This window comes from Hyperoodon ampullatus (assembly GCF_949752795.1).
Source record: "Hyperoodon ampullatus genome assembly, chromosome: X".
NCBI lineage: Eukaryota > Metazoa > Chordata > Mammalia > Artiodactyla > Ziphiidae > Hyperoodon > Hyperoodon ampullatus.
The window spans coordinates 54,969,966-54,993,799 of NC_136913.1; the positions used below are offsets into that span (position 1 = coordinate 54,969,966).

At 39.0% G+C, this 23,834-nt stretch overlaps 1 protein-coding gene across 2 annotated transcripts in view; it reads left to right on the forward strand.

Annotated features, from left to right (window-relative positions):
* Window positions 1–23,834, forward strand: part of HEPH (hephaestin) — a gene marked incomplete at its 3' end in the record, with an annotated part of 96,103 nt that overhangs the window by 23,309 nt on the left and 48,960 nt on the right. For both annotated transcript variants that reach the window (XM_079728266.1, XM_079728265.1), the window contains exons 8-14: window positions 5,987–6,118; window positions 8,551–8,762; window positions 9,764–9,914; window positions 12,280–12,492; window positions 21,007–21,220; window positions 22,772–22,911; window positions 23,690–23,821. In XM_079728266.1, coding sequence (XP_079584392.1) covers window positions 5,987–6,118; window positions 8,551–8,762; window positions 9,764–9,914; window positions 12,280–12,492; window positions 21,007–21,220; window positions 22,772–22,911; window positions 23,690–23,821 — 1,194 coding nt within the window. The remainder of the gene's footprint in view (window positions 1–5,986; window positions 6,119–8,550; window positions 8,763–9,763; window positions 9,915–12,279; window positions 12,493–21,006; window positions 21,221–22,771; window positions 22,912–23,689; window positions 23,822–23,834) is intronic.

Sequence of the window (23,834 nt, forward strand, 5' to 3'; positions counted from 1 at the left end):
AGGTGTTAGTTCTTTTCTAAATATTTGATATAATTCGCCTTTGAAGCTATCTGGTCTTGGACTTTGTTGGAAGATTTTTAACCATGGTTTCAATTTCAGTGCTTGTGATTAGTTTGTTTATATTTTCTATTTCTTTCTGGTTCAGTCTTGGAAGGTTGTGCTTTTCTCAGAATTTCTCCATTTCTTCCAGTTTGTCCATTTTATTGGCATATAGTTGCTTGTCATAATCTCTCATGATCCTTTGTATTTCTGCAGTGTCATTTGTTTCTTGCCCTTTTTCATTTCGACTTCTATTGATTTGAGTCCTCTCCCTTTTTTTCTTGATGATTCTGGCTAATGGTTTATCAATTTTTTTATCTTCTCAAAGAACCAGCTTTTAGCTTTATTGATCTTTGCTATCATTTCCTTCACTACTTTTTCATTTATCTCTGATCTGATCTTTATGATTTCTTTCCTTCTGCTAATTTTGGCAGGTTTTTATTTGTTTGTTTTTTGTTGTTGTTGTTTCTTCTTCTTCTTTCTCTAATTGCTTTAGGTGTAAGTTTAGGTTGTTTATTTTTCTTGTTTCTTAAGTTAGGATTGTATTGCTATATACTTTCCTCTTAGAACTGCTTGTGCTGCATACCATAGGTTTTGGGTCAGTTTGCTTTCATTGTCATTTGCTTCTAGGTATTTTTTTATTTCCTCTTTGATTTTTTCAGTGATCTTTTTGTTATTAAGTAGTGTATTGTTTAACCTCCATGTGTTTGTAATTTTTACCCATTTTTTCCTGTAATTTATATCTAGCCTCATAGAGTTGTGGTCATAAAATATACTTAATATGAGTTCAGTTTTCTGAAATTTAACAAAGCTTGATTTGTGACCCAAGATATGATCCATCCTGGAGAACATTCAATGAACAGTTTAGAAGAAATTTTATTCTGTTGTTTTTGGATGGAATGTCCTATAAATACCAATGAAGTCCATCTTGTTAAATGTATCATTTAAAGCTTGTGATTCCTTATTTATTTTCATTTTGGTTGATCTGTCCATGGGTGAAAGTGGGGTCTTAAAGTCCCCTACTCTTATTGGGTTACTGTCGATTTCCCCTTTTATGGTTGTTAGCATTTGCCTTATGTATTGAGCTGCTCCTATGATGGGTGTATAAATATTTCCAATTGTTATATCTTCTTCTTGGACTGATCCCTTGATCATTATATAGCATCCTTCCTTGTCTCTTGTAGTAGTCTGTATTTTAGAGTGTATTTTGTCTGATATGACTATCGCTACTCCAACTTTCTTTTGATTTCAATTTTCATGTAATAACTTTTTCCATCCCCTCGCTTTTAGTCTGTATGTGTCCCTAGGTCTGAAGTGGGTTTCTTGTAGACAGCATGTATATGGGTCTTGTTTTTGTATTCATGTAGCCAGTCTATGTCTTTTGGTGGGAGCATTTAATCCATCTATATATAAGGTAATTATTGATACGTATGTCCGTATTACCATTTTCTAAATTGTTTTGGGTTTGTTTTTGTAAGTTTTTTTTCCTTTTCCTGTGTTTCCAGCATAGAGAAGTTTCTTTAGCATTTGTTGTAAAGCTGGTTGGTTGTGCTGAATTCTCTTAACTTTTGATTGCCTGTAAAGCTTTTAATTTCTCCATCGAACCTGAATGAGATCCTTGCTGGGTAGAGGAATCTTGGTTGTAGTTTTTTCCCTTTCATCACTTTAAATATATCCTGTCACTCCCTTCAGGCCTGCAGAGGTGCTGCTGAAAAATCAGTTGTTAACCTTATGGGAATTTTATTGTATGTTATTTGTTGCTTTTCCCTTGCTGCTCTTAATATTTTTTCTGTGTATTTAATTTTCGATAGTTTGATTAATATGTGTCTTGGCGTGTTTCTTCTTGGATTTATCCTGTATGGGCTCTCTGTACTTCCTGGACTTTATTGACTCTTTCCTTTCCCATATTAGTGGAGTTTTCAACTATAATTCTTCAAATATTTTCTCAGTACCTTTCTTTTTCTCTTGTTCTTCTGGGACCCCTATAATTTGAATGTTGATGCATTTAATGTTGTCCCAGAGGTCTCTGAGACTGTCCTTAATTATTTTTGTTGTTTTTTCTTTATTCTTCTCTGTGTAGTTATTTCCACTATTTTATCTTGCAAGCCACTTATCTATTCTTCTGTCTCAGTTATTCTGCTATTTATTACTTCTACAGAATTTTTAATTTCATTTATTGTGCTGTTCATCATTGTTTGTTTGCTCTTTAGTATTCTAGGTCCTTTTTAAACGTTTGTTGTATTTTATCCATTGTATTTCCAAGATTTTGGATCATCTACTATCATTACTGTGAGTTGTTTTTCAGGCAGAGTGCCTATTTCCTCTTCATTTGTTTGGTCTGGTGGGCTTTTACCTTGCTCTTTCATGTGCTGTGTATTTCTCTGTCTTCTCATTTTGCTTAACTTACTGTGTTTGGAGTCTCCATTTCACTGGCTGCAGGTTTGTAGTTCCCATTGTTTTAGTTGTCTGCCTTCAGTGGGTAAGGTTGTTTCAGTGGGTTGTGTAGGAATTCTGGTGGAGGACACTGGTGCCTATGTTCTGGTGAATGAGACAGGATCTTGTCTTTTTGCTGGGCAGGAACACGTCCAGCGGTGTGTTTTGGGGTGTCTGTGAACTTATTATGATTTTAGGTGACCTCTCTGCTAATGGGTGGGGTTGTGTTTCTGTCCTGTTAATTATTTGGTCTAGGGTGTCCAGCACTACAGCTTGCTATTTGTTGAGTGGAGCTGGGTCTTAACATTGAGATGGAGATCTATGTGAGAGCTTTCACCTTTTGATATTAGGTGGGGCCAGGAAGTCTCTGGTAGACTCATATCCTGAACTCAGCTCTTCCACCTCAGAGGCTCATACTGGAGCTCCAAGACCCTCTCAGTCATTCAGCACAAAAAAAGGGGGGGGGGAATAAAAGAAAGAAAAATAAAATAAAATATTTAAAAGAAAAAAATATTAAAAATAAAAAGTAAAAAATAATTTTAAAAAGAGGGAAAGAAGAGAGCAACCAAACCCAAAAACTAATCCACCAATGATAACAACTGCTAAAAACTATACAAAAAGAAAAACAAAAACAAAAAAAAACGGACAGAGAGAAGAACCCTAGGACAAATGGTAAAAACAAAGCTATACAGAAACGCACACAAAAAAGCGTACACATACACACTCACAAAAAGAGAAAAAGGAAAAAATATATATGTTATAAAAAAGGAAGAGAGCAACCAAATCAATAAACAAATCTACCAATGATAATAAGCTCTAAATACTAAACTAAAATAAACATAAAACCAGAAACAAATTAGATGCAGAAAGCAAACCCCACGTCTACAGTTGCTCCCAAAGTCCACCACCTCAGTTTTAGCATGACTCATTGTCTATTCAGGTATTCCGCTGATGCAGGGTACATTAAGGTGATTATGGAGATTTAATACGCTGCTCATGAGGCTGCTGGGAGAGATTATCCTTTCTCTTATTTGTTCACACAGCTCCTGGTGTTCAGCTTTCGTTTTGGCCTCGCCTCTGTATGTAGGTCTCCTGTGGCTGTCTGTTCCCCACCCAGACAGAATGGGGTTAAAGGAGTGGTTGATTAGGGGGCTCTGGCTCACTCAGGCCAGGGGGAGGGAGGGGTCCAGAATGCAGGGTGAGCCTGAGGTGGCAGAGGTTGGCGTGATGTTGCAACAGCCTGAGCCACACCGTTTGTTCTCCCAGGGAAGTTGTCCCTGGATCTCAGGACCCTGGTAGTGGCGGGCTGCACAGGCTCCTGGGGGGGCGGAGGTGTGTGTGTGTGTGGATAGTGACCTGTGCTTGCTCACAGGCTTCTTGATGGCTGCAGCAGCAACCTTAGCGTTTCATGCCTGCTTCTGCTGTCCACGCTGATAGCCGCAGCTCACGCCCATCTATGGAGTTCATCTAGGCAGTGCTCTGAATCTCCTCTCCTCTCATACCCCGCTCGCGCCCATCTATAGAGCTCATCTAGGCAGTGCTCTGAATCTCCTCTCCTCTCACACCCCGAATCAATTGTCTGTTGCCTCTTAGGCAGTTCCAGAGATTTTCCCAACTCCTTTCTGGCTAGCTGTGGTTCACTAGCCTCCTTCAGGCTGTGTTCATGCAGCCAACCCCAGTCCTCTCCCTGGGATCTGATCTCCGAAGCCAGAGCCTCAGATCCCAGCCCCCTCCTGCTCCAGTGGGTGAGCAGACAAGCCTCTCTGGCTGGTGAGTGCTGGTCAGCACTTATCCTTGTGTGGGAATTTCTCTGCTTTGCCCTCTGTGTCCCTGTTGCTGTGCTCTCCTCCATGGCTCGAAATCTTCCCCACTGTCCACCCGCCGTCTCTGTCAGTGAAGGGGCTCCCTAATGTGTGGAAACTTTTCCTCCTTCACGGCTCCCTCCCAGAGGTGCAGGTCCCATCCCTATTCTTTTGTCTTTTTTTTTTTCACTTTTCTCTTTTGCCCTACCCAGGCACATGGGGAGTTTCTTGCCTTTTGGGAAGTCTGAGGTCTTCTGCCAGCATTCAGTAAGTGTTCTGCAGGAGTTGTTCCACATGTAGATGTATTTTTGATGTTTTGTGGGAAGGAATGTGATCTTCACGTTTTACTCCTCCGCCATCTTGAAAGTTCTTGATATTCATTTTCATTGATTTTTAAAATTGTTTTTCTATTCTATATTTTATTTATTTCTGCTCTAATCTTTATAATTTCCTTTCTTCTGCTAGCTTTGGCTTTTGTTACCTTTTATTTTCCTAATTCCTTAAGTTGTAAAGTTGGGCTGTTGGTTTGTGAACTTTCTTGTTTTTTAAATGTGTTTATAGGTATAAGTTTCCCCCTTAGCACTGCTTTTACTACCTCTCATCTTTTGGTATGTTGTGTGGTCATTTTCATTTTCATTTTCCTCTACATATTTTGTAATTTCACTTATGATCTCTTTTCTGATATACTGGTTGTTTAAAAGTGTGTTGCTTAATTGCCACAATTTTGTGAATTTTCCAGTTTTCCTTCTGTTATTATTTTCTTACTTTATCCCATTGTGGATGGAGACAGTACTTTGTATGATATATTTTTAAGTCTATTGAGATTAATCTGTGGCGTTACTTATGGTTTATCTTGGAATGTGTTCTCTGTGCACTTGAGAAGAACGTGTATTCTGTTCTTGTTGGGTAGATTGTTCTGTATATATTATATCTAGTTGGTCTATTGTGTGGTTTGTCTTCATTTCTTTGTTTATCTTTTGTATAGTTGTTTTTTTTTTCCATTATTGTAAGTGGGGTATTGGTTCCTATTCTTTGAACAGAGGTGCAGCACTAGGAGTAGCAATTGAGTAAAAACTACACCAGAAACCCTGAACTAGGGTTAGAGCCACCAAAGTACTCAAGGTATTGTCTTGGTATTTCTTCTTGATCTCAAAGGTGTTCCAGGCTAGGTTAGATGTGGTAGGTAGTGGAAGAAAGGTAAGTGTAGAAGTCATGGCTAGATTACCTAGTCCAGGAACTGACTAGAAGTTATAATAATTTCATCTGTTTCAATTCAGTTTAGGATTGAGGCAAGCTCAGATTTTTAGTTGAGTTCTAGCAGGAAATGCAGTTGTGGGAACTGGGGAAATGGGATTGGACCTGACAGTGGAGTAGGAGAAAACCCTGGCTTCAGGACGTGGTTCTCTTCCTAATCAGTCATTTGAATTTGGGCAGATCAATTCCAACTCTCTGAGCTGCATCTGAAAAATGAAGATATCGTCTGCTTTTTATACCTTAGAATGGTGATTGAAGATCAAAATGAGATGGTGGACTTTAAAGTGCTTTTTATAACTGTAAATTGCAATATACTTGAAAAAGATTATTCTTATTATTGCAGAGGAAAAAGTTCTCTATATTTTTCACTTATTTTTTTTCTTTTCTTCCCTCTCCTACTTCCATCCTACCTGATCATCCTGTTTTCATTACCATTGTCTCTCCTTCCCATTTTCCAGGGCCAGTGATCCGGGCTGAGGTGGGTGACACCATCCAGGTGATCTTCTACAACCGTGCCTCCCAGCCATTCAGCATACAGCCTCATGGGGTCTTTTATGAGAAAGACTCCGAGGGAACTGTGTACAATGATGGTGAGCAGCCAGGGTTTCAAGTAATGTGGGCTGCAGATAATAACACGTACCTCTAGAGGACAAATAAATAAAGGAGTGAAAGAGAGAAAAGAAGGCAGAATTAACTGCCATGGATGGATGTTGTTGAATGAATGTATGATACTTTAGTGAGACAGAGCTGGGATCAATAAGAGACAACTACTTTTAAATATATTTAAATATATTCTGATTATAAAAATAACACATGTATTATGGAATTTTGATAAACATGGAAAATTATAAACTAAATAAACTTCATTCATAAGTAAATTGCCAATATATTTTATATACATTTTAACATTTTTCTGTGTTTATACAAATTTATATATTTATAGATTTGTGATGATATATTTTGTATAGTTTGGTATCATACTATTTTCACTTACCATTATATTGTGTCCATTTTCTATGTCATTATAATCTTACAAACATTTTAATGACTATATAATACTCTAACACATAGATTTTACCTTATTCTCTATTATTTGGACATGTAGGTTGCTTTCATTATTTTTTTAATATTTGTAAATCATGTTGCAATGAATGAATATATATATTTGGTTTGGACTACTACCTTAGGAAAAAATCCTATAAGTGGGATTATTGGGTAGTTAATTTCTTGTTTTCCCCGAGAATAATATTAACACCTGCTAACCTCAAGCCAAAAATACCAAAAAATACTGAAAGCATAAAGGGCAAACTTACAGACAAATCTGGAATAAAAGAACATTCTACAATGCAACTGGTCTAGTCTCTTCAAGAAATCAATACCATAGGGAAAAGAATTAGAGACAACACCAAGGGCAACGTGCAAAACTTGTCTGGATGTTAGATGATATTAGGGTATTTTCTTAGGTGTGGTAATGTTATTATGGTATTATAGCAGATGCTTACTGATGTATTTAGAAGTAAAATGTCATTATGCTTGCATTTCACTTCCAAATGATTTAGAAAAAGTAAGCATACACATAGATTTAGATAAATTAAAGATGGCCAAGTCTGTGATAAAATAGATAACCAACAAGGACCTACTGTAAAAATAAATAAATAAATAAATAAATAAAATTTAAAAGGTACAAAAAGAGAAAAAAGGTGGCCAAATGTTAACAATCAACTCCAAGTAGTAGGGTAATTATTGAACTATCCTTTAACGTTTTTTGTATGTTTGAAAATTTAAAGAGTTAGGAACAATGAATGAATAAGAAAAAATAAGTTAAAACCATTCTAAATTATACCACCATATGATTAGTTATACTACAAATATCCTTATGTATGCTTCTTTGCCTACTTTTATGATTATTTCATCAGAATATATATTTAAGATGTAGAATTATATCGGAGGATACACACATGAAAATTTCTGGTACCTATGTCCAAATTGCTCTCTGGAAAAGTTTGCAGTCACATCAATTTGGAGTTCCAACAACAGTTACCAAGAGGGAGGACACATTTTCTTACAACCTCACCAGCAGAGGGCAGCCATTTTAATCATTGTCAAAATGTCAGTCTTGTAAGCAAACAACATCAAAACTCACTGTTACTTCTATTTGCATTAGGTTGAACATTCTTTTCAGTATTTATTTTGTATCTTACTTTTTTTCTGTGGACATAAACTTTTTAAGGCTTTTGATACATTCGGTCAACATTTTTTCTAAAATGGTTATTTTCATTTACACTTACCCTTTTTATAGGTGAGTGAGAGGAGTAAGTGCCATTTGAACCACTTATCACCAGAACTGATTATTATAATTTGTAAAATTTTGTTAATTTGACAGGCAAAAAAATTTATGTTTTCACTTGTACTAATTTGATTACTAATAGGTTTGAACATATAAAATAAAATTTCTGTGCATTGCCTGACCATGACTTGTGTCTATTTAAGGAATTACATCTTTAGTATCATATATACACACACATGCACACACATACATACATAACATATACACATCCACACATACATGAATACACAAAGAGAGGAAAATATGTTCAACAATTAGAGCCATTCAAAGATGAAACAGGCTATGATGGTAGGTAGTGAATCTTCCATCTCTGGATATTTTTAAGCAGAGGTAGGACTACAAGAGGAGATGAATGTATGTTTTTAAGTGAGGGATATTCCAAATAAGTTTTAAAAGTTCTTTCAATCCTTGGGTCCTATGAGTATTGAAAACTGAAACCTAGGGAAATTTAAATTTCCCCAATTCATATCACAAGTAGTGGCAGAACCAGAACCCAAACTCTAGTCTCTTGACTCCTACTCACAATCTTTTTTTAATATTCTATATTCTATGTTGCTGCTTCTCCTACTGCTACTCCAAAATGCTTTGTAGATTATGATCTTTACTTCACTGTTTGGAGATGATGATACTCACTCTAGCCAATGTGAGTAATGAATTCTATGTCATTTCCTATAGGCTCATCCCACCCTGGCTTGGTGGCTAAGCCCTTTGAGAAAGTAACATACCGCTGGATAGTCCCTCCCAATGCTGGCCCCACTGCTCAGGATCCTGCCTGTCTCACCTGGATGTACTTCTCTGCTGCTGATCCTATAAGAGATACAAATTCTGGTCTGGTGGGTCCCCTGCTTGTGTGCAAGGCCGGTGCCTTGGGTGCAGATGGCAAGCAGGTATTGCCATGGTTTCTGGCTGGAAAGCTTGCTGGGAAGAGGATGAGGTTGGGTTGCTGAATAGGAGTTAAGCATGGAACTGGGTTCTAGAAGTGAAGGAATAAAAAAACAAGTTATTGAATCAGAAATTAATAGTTGGTGACTTCATGCTATCTTGCATGCTATTCTTTTGTTCACAAACACATATCTTCCTTAGTCTCTATTCCTTTCTATTTTATATTCTCCCAACATCTCCTCATTGTTTTAACCTCAGTGGCCCTTAAAACTTGCTCCTAATTCCTAACTCTGCCTTACTATTTTCTTGCCTTCTTTCATAACCAGCCCATAAATCTTAGCTGTTTAACCTTGAGCAAATTACTTAAACTCTCTTTGCCTCAGTTTCCTCATCTACAGTAAAGGGTTAACAATGGAAGAATGTATCTTGGGTTTCTGTGAACACTAATTAAAACAATCCATATAAAGTGCTTGACACAGTGTCTGATACCTAGTAAACACTCAGTAAATGTTAGCAGTAATAATAATAATATTACTAAAATTAATAATAAAATAATAGTAAGTTAGTAATTAGTATAATTATTTTTTCTTTTATTTTCTAGCTTCTCCCTCCCCATAGAATCCTCCACCACCCCCTCCCTGATCTCCCAGCTGTCTTTCCCCACTCTTCCCCTTAATTGATCCCAGGCTCTCTTCTATCACACTCTGTACCGCTTCATCAATCTTGTGCACAATCTTGTGCCTCTTCCCTGCCCTCTTTCATACATCCCTCCCCTCCAGTCTTATCACTTTATTCTAACCCCCTTCACCCACTTGCAATTTGAAGTTACCTGAGGAAAAACTTTACAGCAACAACTGCAGCTCTAGGTAGGAGATACGGGCTTGGATCTGTGTTTGGAAAAGGAAATGGAAAATAATCAGGGATCATTGGGTTCTGAAGCTGCACAGTCCACAACTGCTGAAACTGTGGTTATTCCCCACTCTGTTTTCTTCCACTGGGGCTACAGAAAGGAGTGGATAAAGAATTCTTTCTCCTTTTCACTGTGTTGGATGAGAACAAGAGCTGGTACAGCAATGCCAATCAAGCAGCTGCTATGTTGGATTCCCGACTGATCTCAGAGGATGTCAAGGGTTTTCAAGACTCTAATCGGATGCATGGTATGGGGAGTGCTTTTACCCTAAGCTACAACTGAGAGATTATAAGTAAAATCTAGCCTAGATTTAATCATGATCCATTCCTGAAAACATTGATCCTATCGGTCAGCTCTTCCCAAGAGACAAGCTACATCAAGGTATTAAACCTAAAACAACATATCTTATACTCAGCACCTTCTTGTGCTTTGTTCTGTGTTACACAGTATGGGAGACACTGGAAAAAGATACTGTAAAATGAGGATTGCACACAAAGAATCCGCTAGACAATGAGGAGAGTAAGCTGGGATGATACCTTTCCAGTCTTATCTCCTTCTTTCTTATCACCCACTATCCTTGCTTCCCAACCCCATACTCCAGCCAAAGAGGGATATTTTCTCTGTATAGACATGCCCTGTACTCTTCTGAGTCCATGCTTTTGTAATGCTTTGTCCTCCGCTTGAAATACCCCTCCTTACATTTTTGCTCTTAGCCAGTGGAAATTCTTCTCATTTTCTAAGGCCCTACTCAAAAGCTACCTCCTCCTCATTTCTTATTACCAAGTCCCAGGATGATGACACCCTCTTACTAACTACTATTGTATTTTTATCAGACTCTTTCAATAGCAAGTTCCATACACTCCAAAATATTGTAGTTATTTGTTACGTGCCTTTTGACTTCTGCTAGAGTGTAGTCTCCTTAAAGGTGAGTATTGTTTGCTGTTTATCTGTGTATCCTTTACATGGTCTAATATAGAGTAAGTAGTTATTGAACTAGTGAACTACTAAATTAATGAATAGGTGGGTGGGTGAGTGAATTAATGGGGAGTCATGGTCCAAGTTTGTAAGGAACTCTCAGCATTTTGCAATGAATTGAAACTAATGCCCATGAAACAATTATAGAATATCCAAGACAGATTATAATTAAGTGCTAAATTGTGTGGAACAGCTTTTAAGTGGCATAGCGTTCAGAAAAAGAGAACATTAATGAGGAACAATCCAGTTAAAGGATTCCTGGAAGAAGGAAGTGCTTGACTGAGCCTTGAAGTCTGAATAACTTTGCAATCAAACATTATAGGTAGGGGAAGCAGAATCAAGCAGTTAGCGATGTTTCCATCAGCATCCCAGGGGATGACCAAATAAAGTTACTCATTAAAGCTGGTCCCAGTGGATGTAGGAACATTGAAAAGGGATCAGCTTCAAGCAGGCGTCCCTGTATTTTTGAGCGGAGTATGTAGGGTGGGAGAGAGTCAAGAACGAGTGTGTTGTCTTTTGGCTCTATCTCCTGGTTCTCATTACCAGTCAGTTACATCAGTTGGAAAAAGTAATACAGTCTACAAACCAAGTTTATTCCAGTCTGAATTTATTTGACAACTGATAAGTACTAGGTAACATGCGAGGTGCTTGCAAAAAATGATGTGCTTCATGCTAGGTCAATCTAGTGTGGGAGATAAATTTGTAAGTAAACCACTGGAAGCTGTGGTAAGTGACATTTCAGAATTTTGTAGGGAGAAAAGATTCAAGGAAGCCAGAAAGAGTGTAAAAACTGCTTTACAGGGTAGATGATATTTGAGCTAGTGCATTATGGATATGTAGTAATTTGCTGTAGAGAGAAACCAGAGGGAAAGTTTATTCCAGGCAAAGACAACAGCATGTGAAAAATCAACAAGTATTTTCTACATGCCTACCATGTTTAAGGCCTTGTGGATACAGAGGCAAATAGAGCTCACAGGATAATGGTGTGTATGTGTGTGTGAAAGAGAGTGGGAGGATAGGTTATAGGTAGGAGTACCAGGGAGGAGGCTTTTGTGTAGGAGTTCAGGCCAGAGATGATGAGAGCCAGAAATAAGGCAGTGGGAGTGAAGATGAAAAGGAGGAAACAGATTGAAAGCTGAGGAAGGAACCTTGGGGAACTCCAAGGTTCTCTCCAACACTTTACAGAGGCATGGAGAATGAGTACAAGATGGAGGAGGAACATTCAGAAAAGTTATAAGAGAATCAAGGACACATGGTGCTACAGAAGCCAAGGGAGAAGAGTTTCAAGAAAGTGGAAATAGGAAAGATTAATACTCGTGTGTGTGTGTGTGTGTGTGTGTGTGAGTGTGTGAAAGAGTTGTGGGAGTGGAGAGTAGTTCAGTTTTGCCAGGATGTGAAGTATGGTGGAGGAGGGGCAGCAGGTAAGGCCAGAAAGGACAATAAGGCCCTCGTCCCAAAGAGGCAGCTCTTCATAAGTAGAACTAAAGTGGCTTAGGGAAGAAGGCAGAGGAGTGGAGAATGACTCCGAAGTTTCAAGTTGTGGGAAAACTTAGTACAGAGCTGATGCCATTCTGCTGGCTGGTGCCCAAGTAGTCTGGTCTCACCTCCCCATCTTGTCTTGTGTTTTTGTTTTCCAGCCATTAACGGGTTTCTGTTCTCTAACTTGCCCAGGCTGGACATGTGCAAGGGTGACACAGTGGCCTGGCATCTGGTTGGCCTGGGCACAGAGACTGATGTGCATGGGGTCACGTTCCAGGGCAACACTGTGCAGCTTCAGGGCATGAGAAAGAGTGCAGCCATGCTCTTTCCTCACACCTTTGTTATGGCCATCATGCAGCCTGACAACCCTGGTAAGTGCTTTAGCAGCTGGCCCTAGGCTGAGAAACTTTATTGGGCATTGGGCTGGGTGAGGTGGGGGGCTGGTGAAGAGAAAAGAAAAGTCATGTTGAGGGTACTTGTGAACTTTTCAAAACAGTTATGTCTTCTCCTTCCTCAATGTGTACTCCATGTTTTGGTTATTTGGATTCTCTTCTCAGTTGCAGGCAGAATAAAGAGCTGAGGAAGCTCTTTTCTGAAACAACAAGAGAGAAATAGAGATGCTGCCCAGTATCAGGGCAATTCTTGTATAGATAGAGGGTAGACTTGGTTGCATAGCCCCTTGGCCATGTAGATATTCTATAGATTTAACCCTTGCATTGGAAAAGAGGTCCATGAGATGTACCTATAAGTGCTTCCAACTCTGATATTATGTGAGGAGTTTTGTAAACTTCTGGTGGGAGTGGGGGGCGAAGTGTGCTGTAACAGTTGCAGCCTAGGAATCAGAACACAGGAACTTCTAGTCCAAGCTCTTTCATTAACTTGCTGTCCAATTTTTGTCTAATTACTTCCCCTCTCTGTGGCTAGATTTCTTCCTTCTTTTTTGTTCGTTCTTCCCCCTCTCTCCCTCTCTTCCTTTCTTCTCTTTCTTCCTCTGTCCCACCTTCCTTCCCTCTCCTCTTCCCATTCCCTCTCCCTATCCTTCTTTCATGATGAAATTTGACTAGAATGTTTCTTCAGATTCCATCTGTGACTGATATTTCATAATGCGGCAGTAATTTCTCTTTTTTGTGTAGTTTGATTATGTTTTTAGCATCTTTATTGGAGTATAATTGCGTTACAATATTCTGTTAGTTTCTTCTGTATAACAAAGTGAGTCAGCTATATGGATACATGTATCCCCCAAACCCCTCCCTCTTGATCCTCTCTCCCACGGCTCTACGTGGTCACAAAACACCGAGCTGATCTCCCTGTACTATGCAGCTGCTTCCCACTAGCTATCTGTTTTACATTCGGTAGTGTAGATATGTCAATGCTACTCTCTCACTTCGTCCCAGCTTAAACTTCCCCCTCCCCATGTCCTCAAGTCGATTCTCTATCTCTACGTCTTTATTTCTGTCCTGTCCCTAGGATAATCAGAACCTTTTTTTTTCTTTTTAGATTCCATATATATGCGTTAGCATGTGGTATTTTTCTTTCTCTTTATGACTTATTTCATTCTGTATGACAAAATCTAGGTCCATCCACCTCACTACAAATAACCCAAATTCGTTTCATTTTATGGCTGAGTAATATTCCATTGTATATATGTGCCACATATTCTTTATCCATTCACCTGTCGATGGACACTTAGGTTGCTTCCATGTCCTGGCTATTGTAAGTAGTGCTGCAGTGAACATTGTGGTACACGATTATTTTTGAATTACGGTTTTCACACGGTATATACCCAGTAGTGGGATTGCTGGGTCGTATGGTAATTCTATTTTTAGTTTTTTAAGGAACCTCCATACTGTTCTCCATAGTGGTAGTATCAATTTACATTCCCACCAACAGTGCAGGAGTGTTCCCTTTACTGCATACCCTCTCCAGCATTTATAGTTTGTAGATTTTTTTTTTTTTTTTTTTTTTTTTTTTTGCATTACGCGGGCCTCTCACTGCTGTGGCCTCTCCCGTTGAGGGGCACAGGCTCTGGACGTGCAGGCTCAGCGGCCATGGCTCACGGGCCCAGTCGCTCCGCAGCATGTGGGATCCTCCTGGACTGGGGCACGAACCCATGTCCCCTGCATCGGCAGGTGGACTCTCAACCACTGCGCCACCAGGGAAGCCCTGTTTGTAGATTTTTTGGTGATGGCCATTCTGACCAGTGTGAGGTGATACCTCATTGTAGTTTTGATTTGCATTTCTCTAATAATTAGTGATGTTGAGCATCTTTTCTTGTGTTTCTTGGCAATCTGTATATCTTTGGAGAAATGTCTATTTAGGTCTTCTGCTCATTTTTGGATTGGGTTGTTGTTCTTTTGCTATTGAGCTGCTTGTATATTTTGGAGATTAATCCTTGTCAGTTGCTTCATTTCCAAATATTTTCTCCCATTCTGAGGGTTGTCTTTTCATCTTGTTTATGGTTTCCTTTGCTGTGCAAAAGCTTTTAAGTTTCATTAGGTCCCATTTTTTTGTTTTGTTTTGTTTTTATTTCCATTTCTCTAGGAGGTGGGTCAAAAAGGATCTTGCTGTGATTTATGTCATAGAGTGTTCTGCCTGTTTTCTTCTAAGAGTTTTATAGTGTCTGGCCTTACATTTAGGTCTTTAACCCATTTTGAGTTTATTTTTGTGTATGGTGTTAGGAAGTGTTCTAATTTCATTATTTTACATGTAGCTGTCCAGTTTTCCCAGCACCACTTATTGAAGAGGTCCTCTTTTCTCCATTGTATATTCTTGCCTCCATTATCAAAGATAAGGTGACCATATGTGTGTGGGTTTACCTCTGGGCTTTCTATCCTGTTCCACTGATCTATACTAAAACAGAAATATCTTAATTTCTCTTTGCAGTGCCTAGGGTGTATTCTTTTCTCCAGGCAGTAGGTGACAATAGTGTTTTTAAGAAAAATTTGTCAGTTAAATGCAGTTCCCACTAAAGTTTTATTTTAGTTCTGTAAATTGCATTCATATTTGAGAAAAAAAAATCCTTAAACAAAGCAAGTTTCCTTGACAAGTTAATAATTTCAGCCTGGCACTGAATTTGACAAAAACTTGACATAAACAGGTCATTTGGGTCCTCATTTCTCTCCATCTACATAGGATATTTTCTTGGTCAAGAAGAGTTGTTGTTAGCAAATTAGAAATAACGATTAATGGGGCTGAAGGGGACAATAGAATTAAGTTCTTGTAGTGAGTGCTAGGGTGGGGAACTTCTGAAAAAAAAGACCCATCTCTCTAGCCTTGGTCCCAAAGTCAAACCCTAGGTTTAATATCCTTCCTATGAAATTAGCCAGGCTCCCCAGCCAGGTCTGTGGGACTCATTCTTACTCCGCATGAGTGAAATTATTTTTGTGCCACACTAAGGCCCAAGGAGAGTGACTGTAGAAGGCTTAAAGACATGGGAGGAGAGGCAGTGAATGGGTTTATAACAGTAAAGGCTTAAAAGGTTAATCTTGGTCAAGACTCCTGAGTTTTCTTATTAGAAATAGCCCAAACTCTTTTTACCTTTGCAGTTTCCAGTCCTTTCAAACTCTCCTCTTTGTGAACAATCCTCGAGTCATAGAATGTTGGAACTGGTACAGCCCCTTCGAGATCATCTTTCACTTATTTTGCTAATGGGTGGAAGAGACAGAGATCTGGGGGGGGGGGGAAATGATTTTCTCATGTTAGGAATGTCAGCTCTATTTTTTTTTCCCTCTTGCCCCTTCTCCATCAACCCCTGTTGATTCTTACTCCTAGGTAATCTCTTTAATCTGAAGTCTCCTTCATTCTACCTTTAGAGTTTAGTCTCTGATTAAGACTGAGAGAGACCATTGTGAGTAGCTCTCCAAAGACAGGACAAAATTACCAAGTTAATGGAAAAGCCAGAACCAGAATCTGGCTTTGGAATACTAGAAAAAGGGGTAGCAATGAAGATCGGCAAATATAAATATGCAATTAAGCAGCTTTGCAGATGACTTAAAGCATCACCATGGAGATTCAACATGTTGTTTGCTGGATGTTTACAATATGTTTAACAAAACAGAAGAATAAATTCCCAGAAAAAATGCAGCAAAATGTTAAGAGTGCGAGTGTTGTGGGTTTATTGGTGACTGTTTTTAATCCTGTTTTTGCTTTGCTTTAAATTCTAATAATATTTTAATTTCAAATATTAATTATATTTAATAGAAATGATGATTTTGCACTTAAAAATGTCCTGAATAATACACCTCAGCTTTTCCAAAAGAACCACTGACACTAGAGCTTTGATAGCCAGGGAAAGTGGCAGAAAAAGAAGCTAGAGCTTGTAATGTGCTATATTCCACCAACTTCATGTTAGATTTCTCAGCAGCAAAGAGAACATTTATTACTGCTCTGGTCCTTCAGAGTTTCTTTTCTCTCTTTCACCATTAAAACTCATTCTTTATTCATTTATTTTTCCCCCTTTCCCCACTCTTTTCTTTCCCCATTACTTTTTCTCCCTTCTCCCATTTTTTCCTCTTCCTCTTTCATCCTTTCTTTTTGTTTTGCTTCTCTCCTTTTTATATCTCTCTTCTCTTTTCCCTCTTCTTTCCTTCATTCTTCCCTTTTTTCATCTATTTTTCTCCTATCTTACCTTTTATCTTCCCTTCTTTTCATTTTCTCCTTGTATTCTTTTTATCTCTATTTCTTCCTTTCCTTCTTTTCCTTCCCTTCTCTCTCTTTTTTTTCACTTCTTTTATTTTTCTTCCTTTGATTTTTCCTACCTTTTTTGTTTCTTTTTTTGTATTTTTGTTTTTAATCTTCTTTTCTCCTTTTTCTTTTATCTTTATTTCTTTTCCTTTTCCCTTCTTCTTGTTTATTTTCTTCTTTTTCCTTTTCCTTTAATCTGTATCTTTTCCCTCTTCTTGTCTTCATGTTTCTCCTTTTTTCTACCTCACTTTTTATTTTACCTTTCTTTTACAATTAGATTTTCCCCAGACATAGTAAATATCTCTTTTCTTCCACTTTTTGGTCTAGATGCTAGGGATGTGAGGATGAATGAGGCAGTTCACAGTTAGTGTGAAAAGGAGAAATGCATGTAAACAATATTCACAATGTTATGATAATGTTATCAGCCAAGGGCTATAGTAACACATGGGAAGCTATAACAAATTCTGTCTGACTTGTGGAGTGAATCTTTCCTAGAAAAGCAGACATTCAAACTGAGCATTTAAAGAAGAGTAAACTGTCACCAGGCAAATAAAGTGGATAGGTGGTGAAGATGGTCTTATAGACAGTAGGAACCACATAGGCAGTGACTGGAAAGCAGCATATGCTTAGAGAAAGTTGCATAGATTGATTTTATTCAATGGTTCTCAACTAAGGCAATATGCTAAAAGGTGTTTGGAAATGTGTGGAGATAATTTTAGTTGTCACAATGACTGGATATATGGGAGTGTGATACTGTCATTTAGAGAGTGGGAGTCAGAGATTCTCAAGCTTTCTGCAATATGTAAGACAGTCTTAAACAATGAAAAATAATCCCACACAAACTGCTAATACCAGCCTTGTTGAGGAACACCAAGAAAAAAGGTTTAAGAGGAGGTAGAGCAGGAGGCCCTTGAAAGAGGTGATGAGAGCCTGACAGTGAGTGGGAGCAATAGGGATGGAGAGAAGGGGCAGAGTTAAGGGATATTTGAGAGAGAAATGACAGGACTTTGCTGAGGGGCTGAGCAAGAAGAAAGGATGTCTGAGGTTTTCCTTTGGCTTGTGCACTAGATGGATGGTGGTGTCATTAACCAAATGAGCAAACACAGAAGCAAGGAAAGGATAGTAAGGTTTGGGTAGAAGCACTCATTTGGGGGCATGTTGAATTTTAAATTTCTTGTGAAGTCCAAGTTGTGTGGACTTTACAGTAGATAGCTGTGGGTGGAAATATAAACATTGGAGGAAAAGTCCAGCCTAGAGAGAGAAATTTGGGTATTTTCATAGTTGAAGTCCTTTAGCATGTAAAGTTATAGGAAATAAAACTTAAAGCAAAAATCAACATTTAAGTGGTAGAAGGGAGAAGATAAACTAGGTTAAGGAGAAAGGAAAAAGATTGGTCACAGAGGTAGGAGGAGACTCAGATGCCAAAGGCAGAAAAGCCTTGAAAAAGAAGAAACTTGGGGACTTCCCTGGTGGTCCAGTGACTAAGACTCCACACTCTCAATACAAGGGGCCCGGGTTCAATCCGTGGTCAGGGAACTAGAACCCACATGGTACAACTAAAGATCCCGTGTGCTACAACTAAGACCTGGTGAAGCCAAATTAATAAATAAATATATTATTTTTTAAAAAGAATCACCTTGGACAACAATGTCCATAAAAGATGATGTGATAATCCCAGGTCACATGGTTCTCTCAAAAAGGCTTCTATTTTTTCCCATTCCCTCCAGTGATCATCAGACTTTCTTCTCCATACCAACCCCTAAGCTATGACGTTTGGCCAGTGTATACAGTCATTCATTTGCACAGAATTCATTCACTCAACACATATTTATTGCACACCTTCCATGTGCTAGGACTGGGATAAAGAGGTGAAAAGATAGACATGATACTTACTCCCAGGGGAGATCTACAACAAACACACAAACACACACACATAAAATAATAAGATAATTTCAGATCATGATATATGTCATGAAGGAAATAAAATACAATGGTGTGATAAACTGATTGGAGCTTTAGAGAAGGTATTTAGGGAAGACCACTCTGAGATTGTGACATTTAAGATCTAAGTAATGGGGAGGAAGGAGCTATATGAAGATCTCTGAGCAGAATATTCTGAGCAGAGGGACAAGCAAGTGTAAATGTCTCAAGGTGGGAATAAACGTGGTTTGTTCAAGGGTCAGAAAGAAGGCCAATATGATTGGAGTGTAGTGAGCAAGGAGAAGCCTGACATCATATGAAATCATAGAGGTTGGCAAGAGTCATATTATATAGGGCCTTATAGACCACAGTCAGGAACTTGAATTGTATTCTGAGTATGAATGGAGCATTTAAACAAGGGAGCAATGTGCTCTGGATCATATTTGTTAAAGAGGACCCTGTATCTTGTTTGGAGAATGTTTGAGGTGGGAGGGAGAAACAGAGGAGACAGTTGTGAGACCATTGAAGTTTTCCAGGTGAGAGATGATAGTGGCTTTGACTAAGGAAGTGAGAGTGGAAACAGAAGGATGACTGTGAGGGAAGAGATGATAAGATTTACTGATGGAATAGATTTGGGGTATAAGGGAAATAGAAAAGTCAGAAAGTAGATATGGAAAGAAAATACTAGATATTTTTCAAGAAGTCTATAAACTAGTGGAAAGGACTGGTTTTTAAAGAGAGGAGAACTTAGTCCTTAACCATGTGATTTAGATGTAAAGTGTTTTAAGAGTAGAGAGGCCAAGAACATAGAGTCCAATGTGGGCCAGAGTAGTCAGCGAGGACTTTCTGGAAGAGATGAAGCATGAATTGGGTCTTGGAGAATGAGTGAACTCTTATAGATATTTATGGGGAAGGGGATGGGCAGGTCTATTCCAGAAAAGTAAAAATAACATGAGTGAAAATTCCAAGATAAGAATGAGATATGTGAGAGGGGCAATCAGGGACAGATTTAGTTAAAGCACTGGTTGAGTTTGGGACAGAGTGCTAAGTGGGATTGCATCAATAGTTTGGAGCTAGCTCATAGAGGCCTTTAAAAGCTAGGAGGGGGCGTCCCTGTTGGCGCAGTGGTTGAGAGTCCGCCTGCTGATGCAGGGAACGCGGGTTCGTGTCCAGGTCCGGGAAGATCCCACATGCCACGGAGCGGCTAGGCCCGTGAGCCATGGCCGCTAAGCCTGCGCGTCCGGAGCCTGTGCTCTGCAACGGGAGAGGCCACAACAGTGAGAGGCCCGCGTAGCACAAAAAAAAAAAAAAAAAAAAGAAAGAAAGAAAGAAAGAAAGAAAAAAAAAAAAGAAAGAAAGAAAGAAAGAAAAAAAAAACAGAAAATCTAGGAGGAATTTGTAGTGGTATAGGCAGTCAGCAGTAAAGGAAGGAACACTGGGGAAAATGTAAAAAAGGTAGTTTCTCCTGATCAGTAGTCTATGAGCCTATGTGTCCTTGGCATAGAAACCTGAATCTTGAGATTAGATCCAGGCAGCTCTACAACTCAGATATTTAAGACTGATATCCAAACATTTCATTGTAAAAAACCTAGGGAAAGCCATTCCAAAGCTCTCTGATGTAAGAATTCTTGTGATCAAGAAATTCATATATATATATATATATATATTTATATTTCAGCCCACATTTATTTCTTTGAGACTTGGTAGGAAAGGAGAAAATTGGTCAATTCCTTCCTTCAAATAATAATTACAGCTTTATTTACTTACTTATAGTTTCACTTGAACATTTACTCTATAATGTGCCAAGCAATATCTACATATTATTGTGTTTAATTCTAAAAAATCCTATTAAGTAAAATGCCCCCCACTTTACCATGAGGAAACTGAAACATACAGAGGCTTAAAATTTTCCTGAAGGTTATATAGATAATAAGTGTCAGATCGGGTGACTGACCATCACGGTTTGCTCAGAACTGAGGAGTTTCCAGGGATGTGGGACTTTCAGTGCTAAAACTAGAGAAGCCCTTGGTAAACAGGGAGGAGCTGGTCATCCTAGTGGCAGGTTTAGTTTTAAACCCAGACTATGTAGCTTTGGCACCAGAGCTCTTAAACTCTGTTGCTCATTGCTCTCAATAAACTTGTAATAATCTTTTATCTAATGCATAGAAAAACCTTATCTAAAACTACCCACTCTCTGCAATATGCCTAGAGAGAAGTAGGAACTCCCTCAGGCACAATACAGGGGTATTTTGATTCAGGTTTTCTCTCTGTTCTTACCTCAGGGACATTTGAAATTTACTGCCAGGCAGGCAGCCATAGAGAAGCAGGGATGAAAGCAATCTATAATGTCTCCCAGTGTCCTGGCCGCCAAGCTAACCCTCGTCAACGTTACCAAGCTGCAAGGATCTACTACATCATGGCAGAAGAGATGGAGTGGGACTATTGCCCTGACAGGAGCTGGGAACTAGAATGGCACAACCAGTCTGAGAAGGATAGGTAAGGCTTCAGAAAATAAGCAATCACATTTTCAAAGGCTCTGGACCATTTTACTGAAATGGAGGAGGATACTGAAATTCTGAGCTGAGGAGGCACTTATCTAAAGTCAACTAATAAGATATCAGCAAATCTAGAGGAAGGACTAGAACACAGGTAAGCTGGCACTCAGTGCTTTGTCTATGTTGTTATACTGTAGAGTTGAAGTAAAACCTTGCCCACATCCTCATGCTCTCAGTCTTGGCATCCTTTCCTCTTGTTAGCCAGAAGCACTGATATTGGGACTTAAAATTTATAGGGAATTTACTCAAGGGACTGAATGTCCCCAAGCTCAGATGTCCCTTGACAAAATATCATTAAGATAGAGGCTAAGCTGTATAGAAGAAAAAGCCCAAAATAGAGTGGCTTAAATATGTTAGAATTTTATTTCTTGCTTAAGTACAAATATGAGCAGTTCAGGGCCAATAGGTTAACCAGTCACCCATAACACTTGCCTTCATCTCTGGAACTAAGACATCTCTTCCAGTTGTAGTCATTCCAGCTATCAAGAAATGGGAACTAAATCCATGGCAAGCAGCATTGTCTGTGAGGCAAGGACATGAAGTTGTATTACCTTACTTTATCTGAAACCCCGTTATCCTGAACTTATTCATATGGCTATACCTAGCTGCAAGAAAGTCCAGGAAGCGTAATCTCTGGTTAGGCAGCCATGTGCTCAGCTAAAACCTAGGTGATTCTGTTACTAAGAAGGAAGGAGGGGAGACTGGAAATTATGGTACAGTTTAGCAATTTCCACTATAGTTTATTTTTGGTGTTCTCATTACCCTTTGCCAATCTTTATGTTGGTTTTTGAAGGTTGAAGCCTTTTTGCTAACTTGTTCTGCAAGCTAGAAAAAATTAATTCCCTTTTCTGGACTCTGGTTTACTCATCTTTAAAGTGATGTGGTATAGTTGAAAGAACTTGACCAGCCTTTAATCCAAGCCCTGGCTCCCTTTCTGGCTGATAGTATCAATGAAGCTAAGCCCTGTCACCTCTAGATCACTGGATTCCACCTCTAGGACATACATACCTCATCAGCCTATTGGGACGATCAAATGATAAAATGAATAATAAAGCTCTCTGCAAACAGGAAAACATCCCATAATGAGAAATCTGTAAGATTTCATTTTCTTCCTACCTCTCCCTACCCCTTATCCACCAGCAACAGAAGCAGTTAGTATTCTCTTACCACCTGTACCTTGTTCTTTGTCAGACTAATTCCATCTAAGACATCATTAAGGCTGGAGCTAGAGTTCACGGCTTCTGATTCTTACCAGATTAATTTTACTATAAATTCCTAACTGGATGATAGAAAACAAGGAAATATGAATAAATATTTAAATATGCCATCTTTAACTGCAGATATGCAGCCAAAGTGTGTAATCTGATATTAGAAGGAATAGGCCTCACCTTCTTATACCTGTGACATGAGGTTGGGTCTGACATAGCTTTCCCATACTTGAAAATGAGGGGTTAAGGGCAAGGTGCTGATGCCACTCTTTGGATTCCTCTAGTTATGGTCACATTTTCCTGAGCAACAAAGATGGACTCCTGGGTTCCAGATACAAGAAAGCTGTATTCAGGGAATACACTGATGGTACATTCAGGGTCCGACGGCCAAGGACTGGATCAGAGGAACACTTGGGAATCTTAGGTAAGGGAATTCCACTTCCCTCCTAGTGTCTAGAAACCTGTGATGCTCCTAGGAAGGTCATGTCATATCAGAAAGGCCTCTCCATTCCCCATTATCAGTTTTCCTTATAGTGGAGCTATGGTCATATTTTATAAATCATCCATGAAAATAAGCCATCATATGGGGGTAATTCATGAATTCTGCTGCAACCTAAACCAGTTATTTCCAGGCCTCTATATCTAGGGATCTGTAAAGGTGATGATTTTCTTTTCAATGCTAAAAGCAAGGGAACTTAGGAACATCGAAGAGTAGGAAAAATGGTACAGAGAAGCATATTACCCTTACACCCTTGCAATTATTGCTGTAGTTTCTTCACTTTCATAGGAGCCAATGAGTTTCATCATTCTTATCTTCACACGGAAAGGACCCACTGGTCCTTGAAGGGAACACAGCAATTCTGTACTCTGTGTCAAACTCTCACTCCTTACCAACAATGATTCCACAGAGCCCTGAATATCTAGAAACTTGGGCTATTATACAAAGAGAGTTGGGGTGGGAAAAGTAGGGATAATTGGAGGCATAATCTTGTTGAAGTACCTTTATCCTGTGGGTAGCAGTATCAGCTCAAGGACTTCTGAATTTTAAAATGGAGTCAGTCATGACTTTCAGCTTTGGGACCCTTTCTCCAGGCAAACCCCTAATTCTAGGGAACTCCTATGTATATCCCTTTTTAAATGTCTTTAATGTCCCTGTTCCACTATTCTACTAATGAGACTTTTTCTTCTTTTGTGTATACTAGGCCCACTTATCAGAGGAGAGGTTGGTGATATTCTAACTGTGGTGTTCAAGAACAATGCCAGCCGGCCCTACTCTATGCATGCCCATGGAGTGCTAGAATCTAACACCGGCTGGCCACTGGCTGCTGAGCCTGGTGAGTGGGAACA